This window comes from Pongo abelii, chromosome 2 (assembly GCF_028885655.2).
Source record: "Pongo abelii isolate AG06213 chromosome 2, NHGRI_mPonAbe1-v2.0_pri, whole genome shotgun sequence".
In the NCBI taxonomy this organism is placed as follows: Eukaryota; Metazoa; Chordata; class Mammalia; order Primates; family Hominidae; genus Pongo; species Pongo abelii.
The window spans coordinates 38,272,209-38,291,967 of record NC_085928.1 but is presented as its reverse complement, the minus strand read 5'-3'; the positions used below and the strand labels follow the sequence as shown (position 1 = coordinate 38,291,967).

At 38.9% G+C, this 19,759-nt stretch overlaps 1 protein-coding gene across 3 annotated transcripts in view; it reads left to right on the top strand.

Annotated features, from left to right (window-relative positions):
* The window catches only part of CMSS1 (cms1 ribosomal small subunit homolog), a 370,900-nt gene that overhangs the window by 226,770 nt on the left and 124,371 nt on the right, over nt 1–19,759 (top strand). The window contains exon 2 of one of the 3 annotated variants that reach the window (XM_054551624.1): nt 7,168–7,224. The exons of the other annotated variants lie outside the window; for them this stretch is intronic. Within the exon in view, the coding sequence (XP_054407599.1) occupies nt 7,168–7,224 (57 nt within the window). The remainder of the gene's footprint in view (nt 1–7,167; nt 7,225–19,759) is intronic. 3 annotated transcript variants of the gene reach the window in all.

Below are 19,759 nucleotides of genomic sequence, written 5' to 3'. Positions count from 1 at the left end.
CCCACCTCGGCCTTCCAAAATGCTGGGATTACAGGCATGAGCCACTGTGCCTGGCCTCATAGTTAACAACTTTCTTGATCTGTCTACCTGCATTTTATAATTGGATACATGAATCAATCCAAGCTGTCTGAATATTTCTTTTTCTTCCTGCACACACAAAAGTCAGTGAAAAGTAGGAACCTAAGACAATCTCTGGAACAGGTAACCATCTCTTACCACTTACAACATAAGATTAAACAAAGAGTTCTCTCCTGTGGCTTATTTGCATATTTCATTTGCATAATTCTCATCTAACTCCCTCTTTAAAAAAAAAGTATTAATTATTCAAATAAATACTATCTATCCAGGCCATAAACAGTATATTAAAGTTCTCTCCCTGAGAATCATTTGTATAGTTCCAGATAATAGCATTCCATTTTAATATAGATGAGTACACAGATGTGACCATGGTTTTAGAAACAGTTTAGGTAGCATCAAGAAACATCTGCACATTTTCCCAGCAGCCTGAGTAACTAGTAGTGATTTGTACAGACTTCTCTGCATCCGCTTTTTCCCCCTTCCTTTTTTCAGCACATCTAGATGATTAATAGACTGAACAGGCCCTTATATATGCATTCTGACAGCCTTTAGGACGGTCTTGGTTGACAATACACACATAAGCCAATGTTGTTATCATGAAACACTTCATTTGAATGACTATTATAGGCTGAACAGGATGTCCTATGCCAAGAGGTTGTGACATTTTGAGAGGGTGGTGCTGGGAGCCATGTGGGACTCTTTTCCCATCACAGCCAAGTTGACATTTTCTCAGGTTGTAGGATCATTAGGGCTGCAGGGGGAGAAACTTTGTCAGTGGCTGGGTAGAAGTCCCTTAAGCCTGGATTATGCATTTGAAAAAATGATTTCTTTGCCTTAGGGAAGAGAGTCTCATTTTAAAAAGAAAAAAGTTTTTATAACGAGTTCATGTATTCCACTATGAATTTTGCTGAAAAATCTGTCCTGAAGTATGTCTTTGCTGCCAAATCCCACGCTTTACAGTTAACCAAAGTTGACTCTGTATGACCTGTTACATTTTCCTTAGACAGTTGGATGTGATCACAGAAGGGTGACTGCCAAAGTTTTATTTCAGCTCAGATATAGCTAAATGCAAGAAATCACTTCCTGACACCTTTCTTCTGCCTGCCCCACCCTAAATCACCATTTTTCAAACAAGCTATGGGATCTACAAAATGGCCTACCTGTGTTCCAAGTTAATTTTGAGAATGGCTTTTTATGGCTGGTTTGTAATCTCTTTAGAAAAGCAAAATTATGATGGAAACTCTATGACATCCTAAGCTGTAAGCACTTGAAGATGAATGTAACTTCAGGTCTGTGAAGCTAAATATTTACCTTCCACATGATTTACTGCATCTTTGTTCTTTCCACACTGAGCTTTTTCTTTATGTGCATCCCTTCATCTCCAAGCTACTTTTTAGTAGCCCTGTTATATCAGTGTTTTGTGATGTTACAAAAAAGCAAAGAATGTGAGGTCAAATTTTCCATTACATACTTCAACAGGAATGCCAGGGAACTTAGCCAAACTAAGGCTACAAAAAAAAATAAAATAAAAATTACAGGAAAGATGATTCATTAGTCAACAATTGCCTTACCAAGAAAATAGAATTACTTGTATGTATGTGGTTTGGGGAAGGGGGATAAGTGCAGATAGCCTGGCTATGAGTGAAATGCAGGTATTTTATGTCTATGTAGCATGGTTTTAGACCTACCAGAGATCTTTTAAACGGTAAAATTCAGGAGAAAGGATAACTCGTGTTGTGCCTTGATTTATCTCACCTTTTTCTTCTTTCAACATGAAAGTATATCACATGCTGACCCCAACTACAATTTGATTTAAAAAAATAATGACAGCTGAAAACTAGGATAGAAAGGCACAGGCTGCACCTCAGGAACAGTGAAAACAGGGACCATTGCCATTCCTTCCTCTTTCCTCAGCTATATGATCTGAGTCCCTTTTTATTTCATGTAGGTCCCCTTCTGCTCCCCTTTCTCTTTATTTTGCCATAAGCTCTGGATCGTGATCCATCCCTAAAACATTGTCATATTAATAGAAATTCTGGAATTTGGCCTTTAAATATAGTCATTATTACATATTAAAGGATCTACAAAGGGCAAAAATTGTGGCAGTAGATGAAAACAATAGCCACTGAAATTTTTTAAATCCTACAAGCTCGTAAGATTCCTCTTAAACAAACAGAATGATCCAGTCACAGAGTTTAGTGCTGTAAATGTCAAACTCAATATAAACTTGATTTTTTTTTTGTATTCTAATAAGAAGACCAACCAGTAACAAAAAAACATGGGCTCTGTGACCAGCCAATACCAGATACAGTGAAATCTGTTATCTGATGTTTCGTCAGCTAGCCTGTGAGCACCATCATGTAATAAAATTCTCTAAACGGTGATTCACGGTGCTACAAGATCTTTGTGCACCTTTTGACTAATCAGAGACAAATCACATCAGGCTCTTGTATTATTTTATTACTAAGTATATTTTATTTTAGTTCTTTGGAAATTGGTAATCCATGTATGGTTCAGACATTGTTAACCAGAGTACATAATTAGAACAATTCCAGCCATGCCAGATGATACTGTATTTACTGAAGAATTTTATTGCCTTTTATGGAGAACATGAGGGAGGAAAAGAGAACAGGTTTTTTTTCTTTTCTTTTGCCACATAGCTGATAACCCAGTTGCTATAACCATTTCTTCCACACAGAGGGACAACAACATGAGAAATACACGTTTTAAAGTTCCTAACAATCAAGTACTTCTTACGGGAAGCTGGGACAGTTCAAGAAAAGAAATGGATTGAAGGAGAGGAATAGAGCCAAAGTTCCCAGACCTTGACAACTAGGGCAAATGTAACAAGTCCACATTCATCATGGAAAAATGTAAAGTCCTGCATGTTTGTGGAAGAAAATGACTGCATTCGCAGAACAAGAGGGATAAGGGGCTAACATAGCCTGTGCTGGTCACAGCCTTCTTTGCTCATCTCTCTTTACCTCAATGTGAAGGTCAGTGACAGACCCCCTGAGCAGGGAATGTTTTTTGAATTATAATGATGGAGACAAGTATCCTGTGTCTCAAACTGACAAGAAGTACTCCTCAGTCCTCAAAGCTCAGAGAGGCTTTCTTCAGGCATATCCAGTATTTCATTCTTTACTGTGTTGTGCCTTACCTGCTCTCTGTACATACAAGTAAGGAAAAGAGAAAATATATGCAGAAAATCATGTCCAGTAAGTTTTATTCCCCTTTGAAAGATTATATTTTGTCTTTTCAAAGTCTCTCTGTCCCTGTTCTTCTCAGCTGTATTAAATATTTGTTTCCTTCGTTCTTGAATCTCATTTTCTTGAGGCTTACAGCAGCTCAGCAGTCTCTAAGGTCTCTTTTCCCTCATCCATACTCTCACTTCTCTATTTTTGACTACCTTTGCAGGCCAGTAGGTATTTATTATGTCTCATTTGCTGTGAGAGGCAGGCTCCACCCCATCCTACCATTCTCCCAGACTTTATTCCTTTTAACCGTCTAACTAGCCATCCATTTGAGTCAGTAAGGACATGGAGACTTGAGAAATTTACATCCTTGGAAGGTGATTATGATATGTTGAATTTATTTTTTAAAACTTTTTTTACAAAATGACAAAAAATTATGTATATTTAGGGGGTACAATGTGATATTTTAATCTCTGTATACATTATAGAAAGAGTCAATCAAGCTAGTTAACATATCCATCACCTCACCAACTTATTTTATTGTGACAAGAACATTAAAAATCTATCCTTTTAGCAATTTTGAAATATGCAGTATGTTGTTTTGAATAACTGTAGTCATTATGCAGTGCAATAGAGATCAGCTTTTTAGATTCTACATATAAATGAGATCATACATACTTGTCTTTCTGTGCCTAGCTTATTTCACTTAGCATGATGTCCTCCAGTTCCATCCATGTTGTTGGAAGGACAGAATTTCCTTCTGTTTGAAGGCTAGCTAGTAGTTCATTGGGTGTATATACCATATTTCTATGATGAACCCTGTCCTGCTTTGCAAGATTTTAAAAGGGAATGTGCTTTAGAACAAGACACATTGAGATTTGGGTTCAAATCCCGTGACCTTGAGCCAGTTGCTTGCCTCGTTTATTCATTTAACAAATTTTGATTGAGCATCTTCTATGTGCCAGTCATTGTGATGGGCACAAGGGATGCAGTTGTTTACAAGATTGACATGGTCTTTGCCCTAATGAAGTTTATATTCTAGTTAGGGAAACCAGTGAAAAATAAATATTTAAATAAGTATTTACATCATAGTATAAAGAAGAAGTAACACAGGGGTAATCTGTCAAGGGGGGCAGTGAAAACTATTTTTGAAACAATAGGTAAGCTGAGGCTCAAAGAATGAGTAGGAGTTAGCCAAACAGAGAGTATACAAGAGCATCACAGGCTAAAGGACAGCTTGCTCCAAGACCCCAAGTCAGGAAGGAACTTGAGACAAAAGAGGAACTGAAAAAAGGCAAGCTAGACTAGAGCCCAGTGAAAGAGAGAGAAGTAGAAAGATACAGAGGTAGTGAAGCCAGATTATACAGAGCCTTATAGGCACTGGCAAGAATCTTGGTCTTTTCTAAGAGCAATGAGTAACCATTGAAAGATTTTTTTAATGAGGTAAAAACTTGATTTGTATTTAAATCACTCTGATTATTGTACCTCATCACACAGTAGATGAGAGAAGGAAACCAATGTGAAAAAGGCTGGTGCCATTTTTCAGGTGAGAGATGATGGTGGCAGTCAATGGAGTGGTTAATGGCTCCAAAACAGATTTAGGAGGTAGAGCTGACAGGACTTAGTGGCTCTCTGCTTTGGTGACATTGCAGAATAGGAGTGTCTCTGATGACTTCCATTTTTCTGATATGAGGTGCTGTTTCCTGAAGTTAAGAACATTTAGAGGAGAGCCTAGCCTGGGCGTAGAGAGGACTAGATCCTAAGCTCAGTTTGGAACATGTTTGATCTAAGATGCTTGTGATATATCCAAGGGGAGATGGTATGCAGGTAATTGTAAAAACATATCTGGAGCTCACAAGAGATGTAGGCTAGAAATATAAATTGGATAACAGTTTATAGATTATATTTAAAGCTGCAAATATGACCTCTCGAAGCCTTAGTTGTTGCATCTATAACTTGGAAGTAATGATCTAGCTGTGCAAAGAGGTTGAAAGGGATGCGTACAGCACATAGCACAGTATCTAGCTCATAGTAAGCACTCAGTATATAGTAATTGCCATTATTACTATGTCTAGGAAAATCTCACAGCCTTATTCTCTGAGTTGGCACTAATTGACAAAGAGGAGAGTGGAAAAGAGTGAATAAAGGAATGAACATAAATCTGTGAAAATATGTGTATAAAATCTAGATAAAACCATTAGCTTTCATTGTGCTGCTGTGTTAGAATTTTTTTTTGTAATTTTTAATTCCCAGGCATCCCTCCTCTCGCAAACACCTCCTATAATTCTCCCCCTGAAAAATCAGGGGACTTCATTTATCTTAAATGGGACATTTGGACCCAAATGATTTCTGAGGCTGCCACCAGGTTCTTCATCTTGGTGGATTCTCATCATTGCTGCTACAGTGACTGATTGATTTGTTGAGAAATATCTGTCTAAATATTCTTCTGGTAACATTATTTTTAGGAAGGCAAAGCCTTTACATTTCCAGACGGCAGCTTTGCTGTGAATGTGGGGAAACCACAGAAAGCTGTAACACATTGCACATGTCAGCAAGGCCTTCTGGGCTTCTTGGCATTCCTAATGATAATGATCCCACTTGGTGGAGGCTGACCCTCCCTGCAGCTGGTGTCCTTTCTGTGCAGGGATGAGGTCACTGGGGAAGGGGGAGGAGGCGGAGCTGGGGTGGATGAGAGAAGGGAAGGGGAAGAAGCTGTCACATCTGCATTCTTGGTGGAAAAATGGAAACATGTTTGCCACATGCTTGCTTTGTTTATTTATTTTTTAAGGAAAGAGTATGGAGAGGCAAGAGAATAGTGAGGAATTGTAACATGATGAGGGCTTGGTTTTCCCCCAAGGCTTCACAGCTATCTGTATTCTCAATAACAGGCTCATCAAATTTCCCAGGGCACTGATAACCCTATGAATCTAATCCTGAATACTTGAAACTGATCAGGGCCAGGATATTCCAGCTGTTTAGATCCAGTAACTTCTTTAGAGTTGTGAAAATTCCTAATTCTAGATAGTGCACTCCTCCTTATGCCTCAGACATGTCTTAAAAAGGGAGATTCAGAATTTTCAGAATTATTTTTATATTTGGCAATGTAGTTAAAAGTATCAGGTTGTTCATCTATTTCTCAAAGTTGTCACTGAAAGTAAACAACCTTTTTTTTTTTGAGTTTACTAGTAGTAGCCTAACTGGTAGACCATAGTTTTATCTCTAGAGCTTGTATATACAGAGATTATAAATCTAGAATTCCCCAACTCCCCCCAGGATTTGGGGTTGTTGTTACAATTGGTTGTTGATGTTTTTGTGAGGAGAGAGGTTAGCAAAAGAGGGGTCCCATTGTCATTACAGGGAATGACCTGGCCTGGGCAAAATCACAACCAACCACTTGGCCATCTCAGCTCCAGGTAATAGAAATAAGTCAACGCTGGCAGAAGTGGGAAAAATACTCAAAATGCTCTCAAGATGGTTTTGAACCCTTCAAACCTGATAAGGCCAGGTCTGATTAGCCTTTGTATCTTCAATGCCTCAGCCAGGGCCTGATACATAGTAAGTGCTCAGTGAGTGGTGAGTGACCAAGTAACCCAGTTTTCCTGTTTTCCATGGTTCAGGGCTACTGTTGGTAGCCAGAACAAATGACCATGAGTAATTAGGTAGAGGGAAAAAATATTTCCTCCTAAATCATGGAGAAAGAGGCTGTTATTTAAGTAAATATAATAATTGACTATCAACGGTGCTCCCGACCTGAGTTTTCAAGATATAATGTAAAGGGTATTGTCCTCAGGTTTTGAAGGTCCAAAACTGCTAAATGTTTAGCCATTGAAGTTTTTTAACCTTAATTTCCTTGTTGGTAAAATGAGTATAATACTTTCTCTGCCTACGTTTCTAGGGTTATTTTCAGGATTAAATGCTTTTAAGGAAGTGAAACTAGTAAAAACTATCGGAGGTAAGTGTTGTTATTTTCTTCTTTTGAGAACAATATATCTTTAAACATTTTTAGAAGAAAAAAAGGCTTTGAATTCCTTGAAGAAAAGGTGCTTCCAAAGCATATTTATTGATGCCATTATTGTAAATCCCTCTTTAAGCTTCATGCATTTAAAAATTAATGACAACTCTCCTCTTCCTTTCTGGAAAGCTTTTATGACTTAACTCCAAATTCTATGTGTTTAAATAAACTAAAGTATCATGTCCTCCTTAAAGAATACCATTATTATTCATAACCTCTGAAACCAGCGAGGGTCATAAAGCTACTGACTGCGAATGATTAAGTGGCCACAGATAAAACACTGGCATTACCACATGTAAATTCTTTCCCTGCAGTTTGTGCCTCCGCAAACAGTGATTCAACTGCAGGTGTCTGTCAAGAGACAGTAGAGTTTTGTCCTTCTGGAAGCCTCACTGTATGTGAAGTCAAGAAACAATGCCCCTGCCACTGTCTAGCTACAGCCTCAATCAAATCATTTCACCTCTCTTAGCCTCTGCTTCCTCTTTTAACTGAGAGAGCATTCAGTGGCTGTGCGTCTGGGCCTCACTGCTCTCCCCAGAAGGCATTTGAAAAAAAAGGAAGGCATTTTTGGTTGTCAGAATGACAGGGTGGGCAAAAAATGATAGGATGGAGGTAGCTTCTGGCACTTAGTAGGCAAATTTTCTATGGTGAGTTGAGCAGACTCATGAAAGAACGAATTATCCCTCCTATAGTGTAAATATACCCTCCTAAGAAACACTGGGCCATAGCTTGTGAAAGTGAAAGGGTTCACAATTAATAGTAAGGGACTGTCCCGGGCAAGCTGGCATATAGGGGCCAAAGAGCCACAATCCAAGTCCACTTGTGCTTGCATTGTCTTCCTGCATTCTGGCCCTGTTTGCCCCACAAATGACCAGGTCCCAAGCTCTGCTGAACAGCCCTCAGGGAAGGGGACAGATAGGTCCAGACCAAATCCTTCCATTGTCTTTATTTTACTAGGAAAACTAGCAATAGAGTTAAAGTTAGCTCACTTGTTTATCCCTTAATTTGGTTATGCTTTAGTCCCAGAGGCCCCTCATTTCTCCCCTTTCCAGACCTTCAGAGCCTTCGGCACTGCCAGCCCTCAAGTATGGCAGCTGCTTGAAGCATTTGTTTGGGGTGGGTTGGGGAAAGAGGAGGAAGAGTAGAGCCAGCTCTTCCCTGCAGCTGTGGCTAACCAAGGCAAGCCGTGACACGGAGCTCACTCCATCTCAGTCAGAGCCCACCCTGAAGCCATATCTGTGGGTACAAAGTTATTGTGACACAACCCACCACACAGTGTCAGGGGAGAAACTGAGCATGGTAATTGAGGTGCCAGGTGATTCTTGCACCACTTTTTTGGACTGCCATTTAGAGAGGGAAAATAAATGCCAAATCAGGAATCATTTCCACTCTGTTAACATCTCACTAAAGGAAGCATTAAGTCCAGGTGGGTTTTATGTTTTTCAGCCCCTATACATGGACAAAGATTGGGATTCCAGATTTTCCTAACTAGCCCTAGGTTTTTCTCCTAGGACATTTTCTTTCTGCTTCTAAAATTGTATTTTACTCTTTAAAAAAAAATCTGTTGTGCAGAATTATAAAAGGTTGATATGATAGCCTAGACTGATTGCTTAAATATGGACTTGGACAGTTATGGAAAAGCACTTTTGTTTGTGTCATGAAATTAACGTTATCACACACACAATTGTCTATTTTCAAACCCAATGGATTACATCTTATATGAATGAAAGAGTATAGCAAAAAAAAAGGGCATAAAATTTTTATGCCAAAAACAGAGTCAATGTCTGAATTTAACTGGAAAAAAACTGTAGAAATTTGTGTCTGACAATTGCAAACAGTTCTCTTTTCTTGTTTTTTCTTTTACCTTCTCTCCTTACTATTTGAAGTTATACCTTTGGGAACACATAGCTTCTCTACGTTATAGAAACGTGGCAATAAATCATGGTAACAAATAAACTATTCTCTGGTTTCATTTATCATCTCTTTTTGAGGTTTGAGCATACTCAACAAAGATTAGAGGTTAGACTATTGCTCTTCTAACTTGTTATGAAACCCTAGGGTCTTACCAAACTTACCAAAGTCGATGAAGTAATTTGGGGAGAGCTTTTTAAAAAATCACTCAGCATTATAAGGGAGGTTAATATGGCACTAGAGTGTCATATTTTTAAGAGGGAGTCTTCTTTTTATTGATTGATCTACTTATACCTCACTTCCAAAACATATGCAGTACAGAAAATTAAAATAATTCATTGAGGGAATAAAAGTGATTAGAATATAAAGCCAGAGATAACAGTGAGAAACAGAAATAAGTTGACCCTTGAACAACATGGTTTTGAACTGTGTCGACTTCTGCCATTCCTGAGACAGCAAGAGCAACCCTTCTTCCTCCTCCTTCTCAGCCTACTTGAAGAAAAATGAATAATAAATATATTTTCTTAATGAATAGTAAATGTACTTTCTCTTCCTTATGATTGTTTTCTAACATTTTCTTTTCTCTAGCTCACTTTATTGTAAGACTACTGTTTATAATATATATACAACATACAAAATACTTGTTAATTGACTTCTTATTTTATCAATAAGGCTTCTGGTCAACAGTAAGCTACTAGTAGTTAAGTTTGGGGGGAGTCAAAAGTTATATGCAATTTTCAACTGCACAGAGGGTCAGTGACCCTAACTTCTGAGTTGTTCAAAAGACCATATACTATGTGGTTCTTTACGGTTATTAGAAGTAAATCACTATTTAGCTCTAAGCTTCCTAGTGGCCTAAGTGAAAAGGAACATGCTTTTTTAATCACACAGACTCACCTGTGGAATGAATCTATTAAGGGTATCATGGGGTAGTGTTTGGGGGCAAATTTTTAAAATTTGTTTATTTACCAGCATTTCTGGTAGATCAGTTTCATAGATCAATAAATAAAAAGAAGAATCCTTCTTAAAAATATGACACTCTGGTGCCGTATTAACCTCCCTTATAACTCTGAGTGATTTTTAAATGTGCCCTCTAATGAGTCAGGAACTTAACACGGGGAGGGAGTTTGGGCAATATCAGAGAAAGGCATATCTTTTTTAGATTTATGTGAAATGCTCAGTATGAAAATTTTAAATCTCTTAAAATTGATTATAAAATGTTTTAATGCTAAAATAGAATGCTTATCTGATTATGGTAAGATCCAAATTGAATCATAGTCATTTTCTGCTTTTTTAGAGACGTCTCTGTAAATTCCCACTATTTGTTTATTTGTTTGTTTTGAGATAGAGTCTCGCTCTATTGCCCAGGCTGGAGTGCAGTGGTACAATCTCTGCTCACTACAACCTCCGCCTCCCAGGTTCAAGCAATTCTCCTGCCTCAACCTCCCAAGTAGCTGGGATTACAGGTGTGCACCACCTCGCCTGGCTAATTTTGTATTTTTAGTACAGATGGGGTTTCACCATGTTGGCCAGGCTGGTCTCGAACTCCTGACCTCAAGTGATCCACCCACCTTGACCTCCCAAAGTGCTGGGATTACAGGAGGCATGAACCACCGCACCCAGCCTCCCCCAGGTTTTGTTAAATTAGCGGCTTTAACTTTAGAAGATAACTCTGTGAGACACATTCTTTGGGAGCATGGAGGTGGCTCCTTGTGGAAGAGTCTTCAAGAATTTGATCCAAAAGTCAGCTCTATAATGCCCTCTACCAAACTATTTTCACATGTTTTAGTTAGCAGTTTCTTGTTGCAAACAATCTTATACCCACCTTCAATAGAGAAATCACATAAAAGTGATATTTTATTAGTATAAATTTATTTTTAAACCATCATTTGAATAATATATACTTATTATAAAGACAGTTGTTAAGATCAGTGAAACCCTTTCCATAAGTCAGAAATTTAAATGGATCACAATTCTTCTCTGTCAGTCCAGCTTCTTATTTTTTCCGACATTCTGTTTTGTTGCAGATTTTTAAAACTCATTTGGACACCCACCTCAATATATGCTGTGCAATTAGACTAATCCAGAAGATTGAAAGAGTAGTAAATAATTTTATTTCAAAATTTAATAATATAAACCATTGGCTTATATTTCTTTTTTTTTTTAATACTTTAAGTTTTAGGGTACATGTGCACAATGTGCAGGTTAGTTACATATGTATACATGTGCCATGTTGGTGTGCTGCACCCATTAACTCGTCATTTAACATTAGGTATATCTCTTAATGCTATCCCTCCCCCCTCCCCCCACCCCACAACAGGCCCTAGTGTGTGATGTTCCCCTTCCTGTGTCCATGTATTCTCATTGTTCAATTCCCACCTATGAGTGACAACATGCAGTGTTTGGTTTTTTGTCCTTGCGATAGTTTGCTGAGAATGATGGTTTCCAGCTTCATCCATGTCCCTACAAAGGACATGAACTCATCATTTTTTATGGCTGCATAGTATTCCATGGTGTATATGTGCCACATTTTCTTAATCCAGTCTATCATTGTTGGACATTTGGCTTGGTTCCAAGTCTTTGCTATTGTGAATAGTGCCAGTGGCTTATATTTCTAAAAACAAACATTTTATTATATATATTTTATATAGTATAAGTATATAATTTAATGTAATATATTTTATATGTCATATATTTATTAATATGTGTTATTAAAATATGTTTATTATACATAAATATAAACATGTGATAAATATAAAATATTTCAAGCAAGAAACACGTGCAATTTACCAACTCACCCTTAAATGATCTATATTATTATGTCATATGTGTTATTTGTCACATGTTATTTAGGCTACTGATGGGCATAATTTGTGGTCTGAGAGTTCAGTTCCTTCAGAACTGACTAGGACCCCATGATGCACACTTATAATAGGCAAATGAGTTCAAGCTTTTCTTGACATGTAATTGACTATGGCATATGTGGGCTATACTAATACACTCCATTGGAGTTTTGCATGAGCAGACATGGCACAGTCCAGAAACGAATCAAAAACTAATGCAGAACAATAACCTTCTTATTGAATGGCACATTTATGAGAGATTCACTTCTGTGCACCAAAATTCCAGGGGAACTTTTGTTCCAAGGTCTGAGGGGTGGTAGTGGTGGTGATGGTAGTGGTGTATCCGTGTGCATGTCCTACTAGAACTGAGTGCACCCAGTTGGAGGATGGGTCTTATGGCACCATTTGTGTTATTATTGTGGCTTTATTATTTGTGTTATTTGTGTTATTATTGTGGCTTTATTAACTGAACCTCTAAGTGAAACTGATGAAGTCTGTCCTCCATTTTCTTGGGCATAGATTAGCAATTCAAGGCTAGTATAGGAAAGAGAGCCTGAGACATGAAGATAGCTCAGGAGCAAGTATTAACGCTGAGAATCCATGGGTAAGTTAATGCAATGTTTCTTTCTATAACCAAATTTTAAAATAATTATATTCTAAAATTTTACAAAGGCAAGGTGGAAGTTACCTTCCCCAACCTCATGTAAACCGGTTGTTTGAGTATATATAAAAACCAGTTTATATACAAAAACCAGTTGTTTGAGTATATAAAAAAACCAGTTGTTTGAATTGTATAAGGTAAACTTTCTGGATATGATACAAGATAAAGTTATAAATAAATTAATATTTGATCTTGTTTTTAAATACGTAAATATCCTTAAGTGCCTTGTTATTATTTTCTAGGATTTGTTTTTTCACAGGAATTTTTAAAACCTGTAATATATAATTTCCCCTAAATAAGATGAAATTTAGTTCATCCCTGGGATAAATGCTATGTATTTCACTTGTGGAGTTGTTCGCCTGCTCTCCCTTTGGTTACCAGTCATTATTTCTTATTTCCATTCTCTCCTGAAACAAGGGTACTCCTACTCTGTTGACCGTATGCTTCCTGTGCCTTTATCTCTTAAACCCTATATATTGCTCCAATTTGGGGCATAGTTGTAAGTCATTGTATAATTCACCATAGCAAGCCTTCTGCCCCAGAAGTGTCTTGAAAAGACACAGTTTCCTAGGACTGCCGTAACAGATTACCACAAATTGGGTGATTTATAATAAGAATATATACTCTCACAGTTCTCGAGGCTAGAAGTTTGAAATCAAAGTGTCAGCAGGGCTATGCTTCCTTCAAAGGCTGTAGGGAAGAATACTTTCTTGCTTTTTGTAGCTTCTGGTGCTTGCCAACAGTCCTTGGCATTCCTTGGCTTGTGGCAGCATAACTCCCAAATCTGCCGCTGTCTTTACCTAGTTGTCTTCCCTCATTGTGTCTGTACCCAAATTTCTGTCTTCTCATGAGGACACCAGTCACTGGATTGGGGCCCACCCTAATCCAGTTTGACCTCATCTTAACTTGATTACGTCAGCAAAGACCCTATTTCCAAATATAGTGACATTCACAGGTTTTGCCAGGTGCATAAATTTGGGGGAGTGGGGGAGAATGAGTATTCAACCTGGTACAGCCAGTAAGAGTCTTACTACATTCTCTCATTTCCCTGAGCATTTAGGGGTCTACACTTGAGCATTCTGTTTGTTTTCACTACGTTACCTTTCTTACCCGGAAATCTATCCAAAGCCACAGAAACCCTAACTAATCAATTCTTTAGTGACTGCCACAACACATGCTGAGTCTGTATTATTTTATAAAACTGCCCCTTGGGGCCAGATTTTGTTCTCCGTTATTCATATGCAGCTTCCTACTAGAATCAAAGTAAATTGCATCCAAGTGTTTCCAAGCATTTACTCTGGCCCACACTTAACTTCTTCCCAAATTCTATACTTTGTTCTTTGTATATCCGGACATTCGGCTTACTTAAAAGTATGTAATATTTTCCCCAAGGCTTTGAAGAGCTACATTATTTCCAAATCTTTTACCATTTGAGCTTCCCTAGTATTGTAAAAGCTGGCCAAGGGTCAAACATTTGTGTGCTTTCAAGATAGCATGTAGTGTTTAAATCCCTTCCTTAACCAAAGTTGCCATTGTACTGTGAAGGAGGTTCAGAGCAAAGGTCACAAACTAACCCAGACATCACATTCCCCCTTCCCTCTTGATATGTTCTCTTTGACTTGCTTGATGGTTTTTTGAAAGAACATGAGTTAGTTGCTAGTAATAGCAAATTTCACAAAAAAATTGAGATATCTGGCTTTTCTTGAAAGCTCAGATCTGGAAAACCTAGGCCCACATTCTTGTAGCTGACCAGAGCTGGGGAGTGGCTGTCCCGTCAGGCAGAGCATGTACTCTTGCCTGCACCATGAGCCAGTTTCACCTGCTTCGTTCATTATGTTATGTTATGTTATGTTATGTGTTGTGTTATGTTATGTTATGTTATGTTATGTTATGTTATGTTATGTTTTATGTTATGTTATGTTATGTTATGTTATGTTATATTGTTACCTACCTGCCCCTGTTGGCATTTGAGCTATCCACTCCTGGCCCAGGACTTGTGAATACAACGTGAATAATCTTGCAGATGTGGCTCAAAGAAACCATGCTGGACAACTGGATCAAAGGAGGGCAGATCACCGATTTCCCTTCCCTCTGGCTGCACTGTCTTTTAGCAATTCCCACCAATACCCTCAAGCCTTGGGATGAGATGCACAACTTCTATCACAGTGCCTCTGGATCCCATAACCTTGCCCCCTTTCCCTCACCATCACTGGTGTCACAGTTGAGTTCAGATGCAAAAACTGAAATGTTCAGAAGTATGAGGTCATTTCAAATTTAGTCTCATGTTATTCTGTTAAGCTTGGATTTCATTAATCACAACATAGTCCCTTCCAGAAACTTCTGAATGCCCTTTCCCAACTTGCAGAGCCTCTTTTGGGCCTTCTTGCTGATCGTCTCTGCTTCCATGCTTTACCCTTTACCTCCTGGCCCATAGTATTTTGTTGTCAGGTCACAGGTGTCTTTCTGGAAGTCTCCTGCCTCAGACTCTTACCAAAGTCCTTGTGGTCTGCCCTTCAGAACATTCTCAGCAGCTCCTATCCCAATTCAGGTCTCCCAGTTCTCCTCGTCCTACTCTTACCAATTTCTTCTTGTATGAATAGGATTTCCAGTACAGGAGTATCATCTCAAGCACTGAGGATCCTGAACAACATCTCTCTTGCTTTCCTCAGTATCTTTAGCATTACTGAACACCTCTTAGTTCTGTTATCCCCAACATCACTGGCACACTCAATCCATCCAGGCGATAGAAAATCATGTTGACTATATGATCTACGTGGCCATATGCTCTTCTCGGGTATTCCTAGGACATGTTATCACATTGTGACAATCACTGTCTAATGCTAGAAAAAAACTGATTTGTCTCTCGGTACATGTTTGTAAATACTAAAGACGGTCTTTACCTTTATTTTAGAGTTTATAAGAGTAGCCCGTGTTCATTGAATGTGGAAAATATACAAAGATGCAAAGATAAAAATATAAATTACCCATTGCTATACCACCTAGATTAAAAACCACAGCCAGCATTTTGATATGTGCATTTTCACATTTATATTTTAATCTCTTCCTTTCCCTGTTCTTTAGTAGTCAAACATTCTTGAGAGGAGAGTAATTTTTGTGATTATCCTAGTAATTTAGAAAAGAGAGATAGGCTAGAGAAAAATCTAGCCTTAAATTTCAGAATTTTTTTAATATTGTACACATTCTTTCTTGTTTATATTAAATTACTCTTCCACAATATGAAGGGTAGATATGAAGTTTTTCATAACTACCTTCAAGGAGTCCAAAGATTATCTGTATAGTACCCTCATTTTTCTGATAGGATAGATTGTATTATAGACGACACTTGTGTATGGAGTCCAAGCTTAGTCTTAGGCATTCAGAGAAGGATAGCCTATTCTGGTTGGGGAAATAAGACACAGGTAAAAGAAGATTCATATTTGCTCAAAGTAGCATAAAAGTGCAAGTTATGGTATACCAAGGTCTTAAGCTGGGACTTGAAGGGAAGGGAAGGCAGGGAGTAGAGAAGAAAGCTACATAGGTGCATTTTACATTACAAAAATCGTGGGGTACCAAATATTATTACCAGCTGAGGGTGTGGCAAGACCCTGGCTAGGAACCAAGTCTGACTCTCAGCTCTGGGATTTCCCCACAACATTTCCAGCTGATAAATTGACAAGTCTCAAATGCATCCTTCCATAAATATTGTTACATTTTCCAGACCTAACATCTACTTTTTAAATTTTTATGGGAGGCTTTTTAGAAACTTGTAGCCTAGAAATATTTATTTTAAACAAAAGTGATTTCATATTAAAATAAATAAATTTCAGTGACTGAATGCTTACTACCTGGTGATACAAAGATAACAAAAGTTTATAATCTGCTCTTGTTGAGCTAGAGATATCATTAACATTTTAGCCTCTAGGTCAGAAATGCTTCTAGCCCTTACTGGCTTTATCTGCTTGTGATTAACAAGTTTGTCATAATATAATTAACACAGCTAATGTTGAGTTTCTGGGCAGCTGGAAACAACAAATGTCTTATTGCTTTGGACTGCCACACAACCAGGTAGCAGCTCCAGACCATTAAAAAAAAAATGGGGCCAGGCGCAGTGGCTCACGCCTGTAATCCCAGCACTTTGGGAGGCCGAGGCAGGCGGATCATGAGGTCAGGAGATCGAGACCATCCTGGCTAACACAGTGAAACCCCGTCTCTACTAAAAATACAAAAAATTAGCCAGGCGTGATGGCAGGCACCTGTAGTCCCAGCTACTCGGGAGGCTGAGGCAGGAGAATGGCATGAACCTGGGAGGCGGAGCTTGCAGTGAGCTGAGATCGCACCACCGCACTCCAGCCTGGGCGACAGAGCGGGACTCTGTCTCAAAAAAAAAAAAAAAAAAATGGGCAAGTGATTTTTCCCACAACTTTGGGGTAGCTCTGTAAGAGAACTAATGATTGGCAGGCTCAGGGCAGCAGATTTTAATGGAAAGCCCTGGACCTGCAGTCAGAGAAGCTCTGGTGCTGGCAGAGCCAGGATTTAGCTGTATAATCTTTGCCTGCCACGTGGCTTCTCTGCCCCTCCAGTGGACTAGGTTACTAAAGACCCGTCCCGTTCTAATATTCTGTGACTATGTTCTCTAATCTTTCTGCAGGAAATCAGGAAAGCAGTGAGATGTTACTTTAAGGAAAGATGACATGATCTCTAGGCCAAGCTTCTTGCCCAGCCTTAGGCATGTCAGTTTCAAATACTCATTACATCATCAAGGAAAAAGGCCAATAAAAGCCCAGACCTTTCAAGCTATAGAATCTGCTTATAAATTGGAATGGACAGAGTTGCTGCGGTTTCTCCAAACTCTGAAACATTACATGTTCTTGGGTAACACTAAAATGCATTTTGTGTTCTGCGTCTCATTAAAGTTCTCGTGATATGTCTCTGTAAAAGTCTGCTCCCTTCCTGCAAACAGGGAATGTCCCCTTGGTTATCTGTTACCAGTTAGGTCAGTTGGTTGAAATCCAAGGCTGTGGGATCAGGCCCCGTATGAGACAGTTGGTTTCATGCAGAGAAGCCCCCTGCTTGCCCGGGTGTTTCATAAATGCATGCATTTGGTCACAGAAGGTATGGATGTGAGCATGGCTGGCTCAGCATAACCTACCCCTGCTACTGGAAAAATCACTCAAACCCTAGGTTTTTTTTAACAGGGTCACTGCCCTCATCCTTGTTTAGAATTAACAACCTGTGAGTACAATGCCGGTCCAACTTCTGTGTATTCCTCAAAGATCCTGATGACCTTTTACCCAACTAACTGACTGTCTAAATCTTTCGACATTGTGAGAGTCTGATGAAAATAGCTAGTTATTAGAGGCTGACTCTCTGTGAGGTACTATGCTAAGTGTTTTGTGTCCATTCTCCCACTCATGCCTCAAAGTAATCCCAGGCAATATGTACAATTTTTTATTTTCTTTTTGCAGTTGAGGAAACTGGCTGGGGAAGTTACCTAACTTTCCTAGGGCTCCACATTTACTGACTGGCAGAACCAAGACTGAGACTCCTATCTATCTGACTCTAGAGCCTATGCTATTACTCTCTATACCCTACTGCCTCTCTCAGGAAGAAAATTAAGAGGCATCTGAATAGTGTTCTATGTTCAAGGCACTGAACAGAGTTGGAGATTTTAGAAACTGTGATAAGCTCCTACTTACAGAATGAAACTTTGTACAATCAGATGCTTATAAACGGGTATGATTTTCCATTGTCATTCTTTGGAATGAAAAATGAGATCACCTCTGAAGGCAGGCAGAGAAAACTTGACACATAGTCAAGTGAGGCACATGTGTGTTCTTGGACGCTTCTACAAGTTTCCCATTGATGACCTCCTCTCTGTCCCGGCAGCTTGAGATACTCTCATCCCCAATCTAAAGCTTTGCTCAGCTTTTGCTCCTCCAACTTTCATTTCAAACACAATTCCCCTTGGTGGACAAAGAGAAAAGTTTCTCTCTGCTTTTTTTCTCCTCTAAATTCCCAAGCACCTCACCACGAACTGACTTCATTTTACACCCTCAAACCCAGAAGCATCTACAGACAACAGGGCCCATTTTTCCTGACTGTCCCACTCAGAGGCTTTTCAGTAGAAGGAGGATGCTGTATAACCTCCTTTGTTAGAACACTGAGTTAAGTCATGACTTCTCTTCTGGAGCCACAGTTTCATATGTGATGTTTAAAATAAAGTTTAGTAGTTGAGTGATGTGTTTAGTATTCTGGAACCCTTTTCTTTCTGATCTTCTAACTTAACTTGCATTTGAGAGCAAAGGGGCAGTTTGGACAGCATGGAGAAGGCATTTGGTGCAAGTTCAGGAAAAGGTCCTTGGTAACATCCATCTCTTCCAGTGTTTTTCTTTTTAGATTTTGTAGATAGACTTGAAATGAAGGCTGCCTTTAGGGTAATTTCTCTTTTACCTAGTCAGCACTACAAAGTAAAGCTTAAAGTTTCATGGTTTTCCTTAAAAGAAAGAACAGATTGACTAACTTCACTGTTGCCACAAAAACATATACTTGGAGTTGAAGAGCTTCATTAGATACTCTAGGTTGTTTCTGTCCAGTTTCTGGGAAGCTATCATTTAAAAAATACAATGCCTCTTAATTTTCTCTTTTTCCTTAAAGGGCTTTATAAATCTCTGGCATTTGAGGCTATAAAGGGACAAGCCTTCCATGCGACATCTTTTTTGAGACAATGAAAAATGCTTCACACCTGTGTCCTTGTCCATGGCTTTCTTTTAGCCTCATCTCCGTGGTCATCACTGCTTTCACCTGCTTCTTCATTCTAGCCTTTCTTCCTTTCATTCAGGAAGCATATTTTTTAGCACCTGTTATTAAATAATGGTGTGCTAGGCCCTGAGGAGGTGAGGAGATGAAGGCAAAGTTTCTGTCCTCCAACGGTAGAGGGTGTAGTTCAGAGGTTGAAGATTCAAACAGCGTTAGGAGCCAGGAAGGTTTGTGAGCCAGCAGGCAGGGACCAAGTGCAGGACAGAGTAGTGATTGGGACTGTACTGTAATGAAAAGGACCCAT